At 35.9% G+C, this 9789-nt stretch overlaps 4 protein-coding genes across 9 annotated transcripts in view; all 4 read right to left on the bottom strand.

The window, feature by feature from the left end:
- The window catches only part of LOC111464376 (SNF1-related protein kinase catalytic subunit alpha KIN10), an 11052-nt gene extending 10368 nt beyond the window's left edge, over positions 1-684 (bottom strand). For 2 of the 4 annotated variants that reach the window (XR_002714027.1, XM_023108564.1), the window contains exons 1-2: positions 508-684; positions 224-307 (exon numbers count right to left, since the gene is read on the bottom strand). The gene's annotated coding sequence lies outside the window, so the exon portion shown is untranslated. Of the gene's footprint in view, positions 1-188; positions 308-507 lie in introns of all 4 variants that reach the window. The other 2 variants (XM_023108565.1, XM_023108567.1) reach the window with 2 other exon arrangements.
- Positions 685-1421: 737 nt separating this feature from the next.
- On the bottom strand, positions 1422-4527 carry LOC111464541 (arginase 1, mitochondrial-like). 3 transcript variants are annotated; one of them, XM_023108779.1, is made up of 7 exons: positions 4400-4527; positions 3479-3621; positions 2962-3121; positions 2633-2766; positions 2167-2376; positions 1911-2021; positions 1422-1814 (listed from the first exon to the last, which is right to left on the bottom strand). In XM_023108779.1, exons 2-7 carry the CDS (start codon positions 3617-3619, stop codon positions 1554-1556), a joined length of 1017 nt encoding a protein of 338 aa, XP_022964547.1. In that variant the 5' UTR covers positions 3620-3621; positions 4400-4527; the 3' UTR covers positions 1422-1553. The 3 variants fall into 3 exon arrangements, with proteins under 3 accessions (XP_022964547.1, XP_022964549.1, XP_022964548.1); XM_023108781.1 differs by lacking the exon at positions 4400-4527 and adding an exon at positions 4158-4370; XM_023108780.1 differs by lacking the exon at positions 4400-4527 and adding an exon at positions 3700-4125.
- Positions 4528-6475: 1948 nt separating this feature from the next.
- On the bottom strand, positions 6476-9063 carry LOC111464188 (pentatricopeptide repeat-containing protein At1g04840). The gene is made up of 2 exons (XM_023108277.1): positions 7780-9063; positions 6476-7700 (listed from the first exon to the last, which is right to left on the bottom strand). The coding sequence occupies exons 1-2, from the start codon at positions 8993-8995 to the stop codon at positions 6868-6870; spliced, it is 2049 nt and encodes a 682-aa protein (XP_022964045.1). The 5' UTR covers positions 8996-9063; the 3' UTR covers positions 6476-6867.
- Positions 9064-9591: 528 nt separating this feature from the next.
- LOC111464540 (chromatin assembly factor 1 subunit A) overlaps positions 9592-9789 on the bottom strand; it is a 9545-nt gene continuing 9347 nt past the window's right edge. The window contains exon 13 of the mRNA XM_023108777.1: positions 9592-9761. The gene's annotated coding sequence lies outside the window, so the exon portion shown is untranslated. The remainder of the gene's footprint in view (positions 9762-9789) is intronic.

The raw sequence follows: 9789 nt of genomic DNA, 5'->3' as shown, positions 1-9789 counted from the left end.
AAAAAAAAAAAAAAAAAAAAAAAAAAAAAAAAAAAAAAAAAAAAAAAAAAAAAAAAAAAAAAAAAAAAAAAAAAAAACTCAAATTCAGCACACTCCACCACAAATTGAATGCAAATTATTCAGGAATAAACAAAATCCTACCAAACAACGAAAATTTAGCAGAATAATCACAGAAAAAAAATCCATACATATCAAAATCAACAGGGAAATGCATAAGAAAAACCTCCAGAAAGACTCCCGCGAGATTCAACGAAGGGCACCGGGCAGAGATCGTAACAAAATGGATTGTAAACCAGCAAATTGACACCTAAGAAACCAAATAGAGGCCTTAACAATTATTGAAAAGAACCAAGAGCATAAATTTGACTCATATAACAGAAGACAACAAGAAAATCGAAACAGAAATGAAGGAGAACAAGATAGGGAGCGAGAATCGGCGTTGTGAATCTGTCTGAAAACAGAATAAATCATTCTGAAACTGATATACGATGAAGAGGAGAAGAAAACCTGAGAGTGATGGAAATGGAGAGTGTAGATCTGAGGAAGAAAGAGCTGAATGCTGGTTGCAAGCGAAGGGAGATGGCAACGGGGCGTGGCGATGGATGTTGGGACCGGTGCGGGAGAGAGCAACGGACAGGGGCGTGGATTCGAAGAGAGAGAAACTCTTTTCTTTGTTACTTACGAAACCCAATTTTTTTTATTACAGATTTTTCGTTTTATTTATTTATTTTTTTTTTTTTGGTGAAAGATTTATTGTTTTTACCTTTTTAAATAAAATCAAATTCCCAGTGTTTTTGTTAGCTATTTGCAAATAATAATAATAATAATAATAATTTAATTTTACGCCAAAAAAATATATATATATACCCTAAATTTTAGAAATTATATAATTAAAATTTTAAACTAATAATTCTACCAATTTAAATTTAAATTTTCCTTTATAATTTTTTATACCATTTACTAATTTAAGGTTTTAAATTTAGAGGTATAAATTAAATTTCATCAATAAATTATAATTAAATCTCTATATTAGTAAACTTTTTATTTTCCTTTATTTTAAGATATGCTAAAAAAAATAAAGTTTTAAATAACTTAATTTTGAATGCTTGAGTATTTTAAATTTTATTAATATCCTTAAATTTTTTTTAAAAACTCAAAAATATTTTTATTATTAATACCAGGTTTAAAAATATTTATGAAATTTTAAAAGTAGTTTTAATACTCATTGTCTTTATTTAGTTCAATTTTCTTTTTTATCATCGATATATAGACGAAAACCGTATATCTATACTTCATAGATTATCTCTATATTTCTTAGGGTTATTTTTTTAAAGTTCATGAATATTTTTTAAACGTGATACTCGCGGTAAAAGTATTTTTTTGAAAAGTCGACCGTGTCTAGGAAGGGTGAGCATGTTGGCTGGAGTAAACAGATAAGACCTTATAATGTTCATCACTCAGGAGTTCACTTATTACTGGAATGATGGGTGATAAAAAGTTCCCTCAGCAAAACACAGGTATTTATAGTAGCTAGAATCCTAATGATTGAACTTTCATTTTGCTATCTTGGCTGTGAGTTCTCTTACCAATTTAGCAGCAACCATGGCTGTCATCCCGTCGACCGTGTCTCGCTGAGGGTTGAACTCGACGACGTCTGCGCCCACGATGTCCCCTTTAAGATTGTGGATGATGTTCAGAACATCACGGAAAGACAAACCACCTGGCTCAATATGGGACACTCCAGGAGCAAATGCTGGATCGAGAGAGTCGACGTCTATTGAAACGTAAACACCCTTTACACCGTCCCCCAGTTTCTGTGCACGATTCGACATCGCAAAAAGTTAGGACAATGCCTTGAAATAGATATGCAGGAATGACATGAACTCGTAACAGAAGAGACAGAGACAGACCAAATTTTCTAAATATTCACGATCTCTTGAAAAGGTTCGCATTTCATACAGCTCGACTCCAAATCTTTTGCACTGGTCTCTTCCTTCTTGAGATATTGATCTTATACCAACCTGAAAAATCATGACTCGAAGTTCAATAGATTCAACCAATAAGGACTTGAAATATTTGAATGATGAAAACAAAACTATAAACATCTAATCGAACCCCGCGTTTTCGCTTACAATCAAAACCGATACCTAAAGGAAAGAAACCTACCTGCAAAAGTCGTCTAGCATAACCACCTTCCATAATTCGTGCAAAAGAAGAAGCATGCGAGAAGTAGTTTCCCTCATAAGCATCATAATTATCGGGATGGGCATCGAGATGAAGAATATCAACTTGACCCCCGAGCTTCTCAGAGACAGCTCTGATAACAGGGTAAGATATGGAGTGGTCGCCTCCTAAAACCAGTGGACGTAGTGGATCCTGAAGGGGCAAGATTATAAATTTAACCCACTAAACCAATATGTAAAGGACACAAACCACAGCCAAAAAACTGCATGAATGTGACATTTCAATGGCGAAAACTCTAATGACAGGTTATCAAATGAACGATGAACGGTTTAGTCATTGCACGTGAAGTGGAATGGAAACATTGCTAATCAATGAGGCACCACAAGTGAAACAACTTTTAAACAAAAGAAAATATAAGTGAATAAAAATATGCTCCAGAGTTGCTCACCTCTTCCATCACCAGCTTGACAGACTCGCTCACGACTTTCATCAATCTTTCATCATCTACGCCGCAGTCCCTGATCTCTTGGACAGGGACATCACCGACATCAGTCAGCACTCTGGGGTCAGTAAGTTCCTTCCCTGCATTAGCAAAGCATTGTCTTTCACTAGGCATGTGAATTGTAGACAAATTGCATAATTTCAGCTAATATTAGCTATCAGGAAAGGGGGTTAGACACAGATGTCAAGTGCAAGCAACAACAAAAGATTAAGTTACCATTGTTGTTTTATTGCTAAATTAAACTTAAACTTCCCAGAGATGACGGAAGAGAATACCTTCTTCAGTAGTTGGATTCGTACTCCCGCACCAGATGGCCTCCCTGATCCGAGGAGGTGCAAATGCTGGACCTTGAAGAAATGATGAGTTATGTCCCAAAGGAACTCCAAGAAGAGACGCTGATGCTACAGCACCTCCCAAAGCACGCACGAGCTCACCCTGGGAGGAAAACAAGTCGAAAAGCTTTAACGTTGTAATTGGCTGCTGGAAAACTCAAGTATCAAATACTCGTATTTTAAGAATGACTAAACCACCCTCACCTGCATCATGCTCACAACCCACCCTCACTAATCCTTAATGAGGCTTCACCCGCCTAAGACCAACTCTCAGAAACAACAAGACTTTTAAATTATTAAATACTCGACCGAAGCCTTAAGATTATCCAATCCTTGGGGTCACACTATCTAATCAGTTTGATTAAGTTACCAAGAATTTGTTTGGTAAGAACGAAATCACAATGAACCAGATCAATAAAAACATGAGAAACAAGAATAATTATTCGTTAAACCAGTATACCTTGAGCTTTGCTCTCTCGCGAATGAGTGTTAGAGAAGCTTCAATAACACGATTTTGACCCTTCTCAATCAATGCAGTGGGAATGTTCGCTGCATTTAGTTTCTGAAAGTAATGAATTCCTCTCCGTCCTAAAACTGACATTTCTGTGAACAAAATAGTATATGTGAATTAAAATTGGGCAATGAACTTCTAATTCAAAAGGTCAGGGAAGAACAAGTTACTCCACCTAATGAGCTGAGATCAATTATAGCTATCTTGAAAAGAAGTGTATCAAACCCAAATTCTATAGGTACAATAAATAGCTTCTTTGCTCTATGGAAGAATCTAGCGGAAATCTGAGCCTACGGTGAGCTTGGAAGCTAACGAGTTTGAAAAAAACAAAACCATTTATATCTTACCAACGTGCTTCCATAAGAACCATAACCAAAACCCATAAATTTTCTCTGCCTACAAATCAATATACATGGTGAAACGGAAATCTGAGGTTGTAAGGGAAGCGACAGTCCACTGAGCAAGCTCAGATTCAAGGACAAAAAAGTAATCGTAATAGATAGCGAAAGAAAATGAGGTAGAGATTCATATTTTAACAATTTTCTCTCCGAGAAAACGCCATTCCTAAACAAATAACAAGATTACCATACTTCAGGCAAGAAATTACAAACAATCGGTGTAAATCAACCTCAAACAACCACAACTAACAGCGAAGAAACTCAAATCAGAGAAAACCAAGAGCGAAAGACAGTGTAATCCACAATTCGTGAAATCCAAATGATCTTTTACTCATCCAAACACAAAAACTCGGCCAAAAAGGTAAACAGTAATCATCTGCTTCCTTTTCTGTTCACTTTTCCTCAGAATTAAACCAGAATCATGAAATGAAAATGGAAATGGAAGAGGAGAGAAAGGATATCGAAAACTTACTGATGGGGGAGTGAAGGGCTGAAAAAGAATCGTATGAACGTTGTACTGCAAAGCAGAATAACCAAGAAAAAGTGGCCGAGCAAAGAGCAAAGAGCAAAGAGCAAGAGCACGCTTTCCAATGGCTGCCCTGTGACAATTAAAAACTGCTTTTTCTTGAATTCTGGAATTTAAACAATATTTCTTGTTTTGTTTTGTTATCCAATTTTGATAACAAATTAGTTTTTATAAATGCTATATTTTTTTTTTACCATTGATTTACAATAATTTTATTTATTAGGAAATATTTAAACTTTTAGCTAATTTCTAAAAGTAAAAATCAGTTTTTTATTTTAGTTTTAAAACCTAAAAAACTTAAAATCAAAACTTCATTTAATAACCCTTTAATTTTTAATATATATTTAATTTATTTGGACAAAAAAAAATTATTAAATAAATAAATTACTCATTTACTAAAAATTATTTTAACCATAGTTGGACAGTAATATTTTATTAACTTATAACATTTTCAATACAAAATATAGATATTCTCTTCCAAACATTCGACATTTAAACAAAACCTGACTAAACCGGTATTGAATGTTTTTTTTATTAATTGTTGTTAGCTCTAAATAAATTTTTATATTTTCTCTATACAATTTATTTTTTGAGGGGAAATATATAAATTAATAATAAAAATTAAAACAGTTATATAAAATATGTCTACATATTTAAAAAAAAAAACTATATTTATTTATTTATTTTCACAAAGCATATTTAATAATTTACTACAATAAATATATGAGTTTTAAGTGCCAAAACTAAATAAAATTACATAATTTAAGTAAAGAATATTTAGAATATGAATATTTGGAATGGAAGATAGTATACGGTCATATTTGGTCATATTTGGTAAAGGTAAAGATGGGATAAAAATATATTTCTTAGATTATATCCCTTAAACCTATACTTATAATTGAAACCATATATATATCCATTAGACATGGCTATGTATTCTATCTCTCTGTAAAGTTATTAATATAAAACTTTTAGCCAATATTTTTTCTTTCCTTTCCTTGTATTTTCTCTCTTTGATTCTTTGTGTTCATCATCGAGTGTGAGCGTTCTTTCCTTTCCTTGTATTTTCTCTCTCCAATTTGTTGGGTTCATCTTGATTGATTGTGAGCGTTGTTGAGCGATCCTAACAATTGGTATCAGAGCTAACACCTGGTATCCTAACATCCCATTCTTCTTCTCTCCCTCCGGTAAGCTCTTTTGTTGCAGTCATCTGGATGGGAGGAGTCTATGGAAGGGATGAGATTGGAAGAATCGAGGGAGTTTCGATTGCCATTGATGGGTTTGAGAGCCGTAGCGGAGAAATTCGAGAAATCGACGGCGGTCCGAACCGGTGAGGCTCTGTTGCCGCCGACGTCGCCATTTAACCTCGACGGAAACCATCATCAATGTCCGCCTCCGACGGCGTTTCACGTCGCTGGAAACCACCAATTCGCGACGGGGTTAGGATTTTTCTAGGTTTTGGGGGAAGAAATCAAAGAACATCATCAATAACTGATTGCTTCCTTACCAAGATCATCATGCTCTTGCTTGAAGTAGAGCTCTTAGCCATCAGTCCTGAAACTACAATCCACGAAAGTCAGACTCCTTTAATTTTAAAACAATCAACCACAGAATTATGAAAATCTAAGGCAAAACTCCCACTGTTCATGCCCCATAAACATAATCGAGACAAACAAAATAGCCTTAACAATTTAAGTTAACGAACTTTTACCACTCTCCCGATCAACAAACAACAAGAAAAAGAAACCAAGAACACGAAATTAAACTCAACGACTCGAATTCAAACGTTCAATCAACAAATTAACGAAAAAGAAACTCGGCAGATTGGCAAGTAGACCATGGAATTAAGAGAAGAACTAACGAATATAACCAACGATCATCAAGAGGAAAAGAACAAACCTACAAGGGAGTTGATCAAAATTAATCGATGAGTGTGTTAGACAAACACGACTCTCCACAATGTTATGATATTGTCTACTTTGAGAATAAGCTCTCGTGGCTTTGCTCAATGGTATGATATTGTTTACTTTGAGCATAAGCTCTCGTGACTTTGCTTTGGGCTTCCCCAAAACGCTTCGTACCAATGGAGAGAGTATTTCTTGAAAATCCATGAACATTCCCTAAATTGGCAGATGCGGGACTTTTCCCCAAGAGGTCTCATACCAATGGAGGGAGTATTCCTTGAAAACCCATGAACATTCCCTAAATTAGCCGATGTGGGACTTTTCAACTTTTCCTTTCATCCAACAAAGCCGAGTGAGAGTTAGAAACGGAGTCGAATATCTCGAAAATGGTTTGATGTCGAGAATTTTGCGAGAACGGAGATTCGAGAAGTATAGGAGTAGGCTTAGCTATAAGTGGCAACCTCAGTAACAAAAGCACCAGTAGTTCCACCTTCTCTGATCAACGATCTTTTACCAATAATCTCCACATGAACAAACCCCATCATGAAAATGATGAAATCGTTTCATATCCCGCAGAATGATCTCTCTCTGGCTCATTTTACTTGCATATTTCATGAATGAATGACAATCCACACAAACTCTAAGGTTTTTCACTATCCTAATCGTCGTCTCCGGGGCTGTACTAACGAGCCCGAAAGCAAGCGCCAACTTCTCGCTGTGATGTCCCAGTGCTTCTTCCTTCTCTTCCTCTTCAATGTTATGAAGAACACACTCAATTCCTTTTGTGTATCCTTTTTCCCTGGCACCTGCATTTATCTCATCTAATTTCGAGTATATCTCTTGGGCACGGTTATGAGTATTATCACCAGCCACAAATCTATGTAACTTATCATCCACTTCCATGAAGCTCCATCCTGGATCCTTTTGTGCACCTCGATCTCGCATAGAAACTCTCACTCTCTCTGCATCTTCCCATCTTCCTACAGCAGCATATGCATTCGACAAAAATACGTAACTCCCCGGATGCTTCGGTTCAAGCTCAAGAAGCTTTTCGGATGCTAATTCTGCCATTTTAATGTTCTTATGAGCCCTGCAAGCACAAAATAGAGCACCCCAGACCACAAAATCAGGGTTGATAGGCATGTCTCTTATGAACTTTAGAGCTTCATCTAGTCTACCAGCCCTTCCTAGCATGTCTACAATCAGAGTGTAATGCTTCATAGAAGGCTCAATCAAGTAGTCTCGCCTCATACTGTCGAAAAACTCGAGTCCATCGTCTACTTGTCCAGAATGTGAGCAAGCAGTAAGAACAGCTAGAAACACCACCCCATCTGGCTTTGTTCCTGCAAACATACCGAGTTTTGAGTTATGGACAACAAAGAATAAACTTCAGAGAATAACAAACGCAAAATGAAGTTAAACCTGCAGACTTCATCCATTCAAAGTATTGTATAGATTTCTTAAAATGTCCATGGATAGCCCAGCCCCAGATCATAACACTCCAAGTAAGAAGACCCTTTTGTTTTATTTCACGAAACACCTCTCCTGCAGACTCAATGTTTCCACATTTTGCATACATATCCACAACTGCAGTTCCAATCGTTTGATTCAATTTGAAACCATGGCTTGAAAGGTATTTATGGATCCTTAAACCAGCATCTAAGGCACCAAGTTTTGCACAAGCTGAAAGTGCAGAGACGATTGTGTAATCGTTCGGCCGTGCGCCTTCTTCGAGCATACAAAAGAAAAATTGCAATGCCTTTTCAGGGTCTCCATTCTGTGAAAATCCATTCACCATTGTAGTCCAAGAAACCACATTCTTTTCAGGCATTTTCTCAAACAGTTCGTGTGCTGGACCCAACTGCCCCTTTCTCATGAAGCCATTAATCAAACTATTCCAAGAACCTGTATCCTTCTCAGGCATTGTCTCGAATAGCTCCGTAGCTTTAACCAAATTCCCCACTCTACAATACCCATGAATAAGAACATTCCAAATCAACACATTTCCCTTCTTAATTCTGTCAGGACTTTCATCAAACACCTTCAAGGCAGAACCCAAATCGTCAACTTTCACGTACATATCCACCAACGAAACCCTCACAAAAGAATCAAACTCAAGTCCAAATTTCAAAATCCCAGAATGTAAAGCACTCCCAACGCCACCATTGGAAAGAGCCGCCGCTGATTTTAGCACAAACGGAAAAGTAAGCCTATCAGGGCTAATTTTCCACCTGAGCATGCAAACAAAGTAAGAAATTGAGCTCTCGAACCTGGAATTTTCAGCAAGTCCTCGAATCAATGCATTGAAGAGGAAACTATTCTTCAACTCGAACCGCTGGAAGATCAAAACCGCATAGTCGACAGAATTTAGCGAAGAACACGAAGAGATGAACTGGGTCACGACCCGGCTGCTGGAGAAGATGTTACAGCGGTAGAGTTGACCATGGATCTGACGAAGCTTGTGGGTCGAATCGGAAGCATGTATTAGATCGATGAAATGGGTTTCCAGAGACGAAATCTGAGGTGATGATGAAGAAGACGTTGAATTGAAGAAGGCAATCCTTGGCTTGAAAAGAACAAGGAGATTTTTCATTCTGTTACTTCCAGTTCCATATCCATTCAGTCGAAGAAGAAGCATAGAAATTATTGTATTGAATCTATCGATTTTGGATCTTGGAAAGATTAGAGAGAACTGTCAGCTTCGGGCTTCCCTTTCTGCCGTTTAAAAGAGCGGGAAAAATTTGATTATTTGTTTATTTTTTAAATTTAATCTAATTAACATTTTAATTAAATTACATGGTTGTGTTCAATTAACATTTTAATTTTCTATAATAAAAAAATATAATGTAATAATATCTTACCAACAAAATTTTAAAAAATTATAATTTCCAATACTATATATAAAAAAAAAACTTTCCAACATCGAATTTAGTTTTACGTCTTAGTTTTGATAACATAAAAGAACTTCAACCATTCCAATCCGTCTAGCCTACTTTAAAGAATTTATAGGCCGACGAGCCTTAAAGACAAAGGATAAAAGGAGAACTTCAACGATCCTAACCTGTCTGACCTATTTTAAAGAATTCATAGACCAACGAGCCTCAAGGACAAGGAACGAACACTACTTCGACTTGTTAAACCCTACATGCACGTATTAATCTAATAACAAACTTACTAAACAAACAAATTCAAAAGTTTAGAAACCATTACAAGAGTTTTAAAGGATAAATAAAAAGCATCAATTACTGAGAAAACATTGTTATTTAATGGTAAATGCACTAAATATTTTTGCATGTAGTGTCACCAAATAACAAAATTTCAACATCAAATCTGGACCATATCCACAGCAGCAGCAGCAAAAGAAAAAAGAAACGATGATATGTTTTTTTTTTTTTTTTTTTTTTTTTTTTTTTTTTTTTTTTTTTTTTTTTT

This window comes from Cucurbita moschata, unplaced genomic scaffold (assembly GCF_002738365.1).
Source record: "Cucurbita moschata cultivar Rifu unplaced genomic scaffold, Cmos_1.0 Cmo_Scf00030, whole genome shotgun sequence".
Taxonomy (NCBI): domain Eukaryota; kingdom Viridiplantae; phylum Streptophyta; class Magnoliopsida; order Cucurbitales; family Cucurbitaceae; genus Cucurbita; species Cucurbita moschata.
Note: the sequence above shows the minus strand (reverse complement) of the source record. Positions and strands in the feature narration are given on the sequence as shown.

What these genes read in the sequence shown, in the direction of transcription:
- LOC111464188 (XM_023108277.1), bottom strand. Translation starts at nt 8,995, where the DNA reads ATGCTTCTTCTTCGACTGAATGGATATGGAACTGGAAGTAACAGAATG. An exon ending in TGAATGGATGAAGTCTGCAG is followed by an intron (nt 7,701 to 7,779) that starts GTTTAACTTCAT and finishes GTATGTTTGCAG; the next exon opens with GAACAAAGCCAGATGGGGTG.
- LOC111464541 (XM_023108779.1), bottom strand. Translation starts at nt 3,619, where the DNA reads ATGTCAGTTTTAGGACGGAGAGGAATTCATTACTTTCAGAAACTAAAT. An exon ending in GAATCCAACTACTGAAGAAG is followed by an intron (nt 2,767 to 2,961) that starts GTATTCTCTTCC and finishes TTGCTAATGCAG; the next exon opens with GGAAGGAACTTACTGACCCC. An exon ending in TCAAGCTGGTGATGGAAGAG is followed by an intron (nt 2,377 to 2,632) that starts GTGAGCAACTCT and finishes TTGCCCCTTCAG; the next exon opens with GATCCACTACGTCCACTGGT.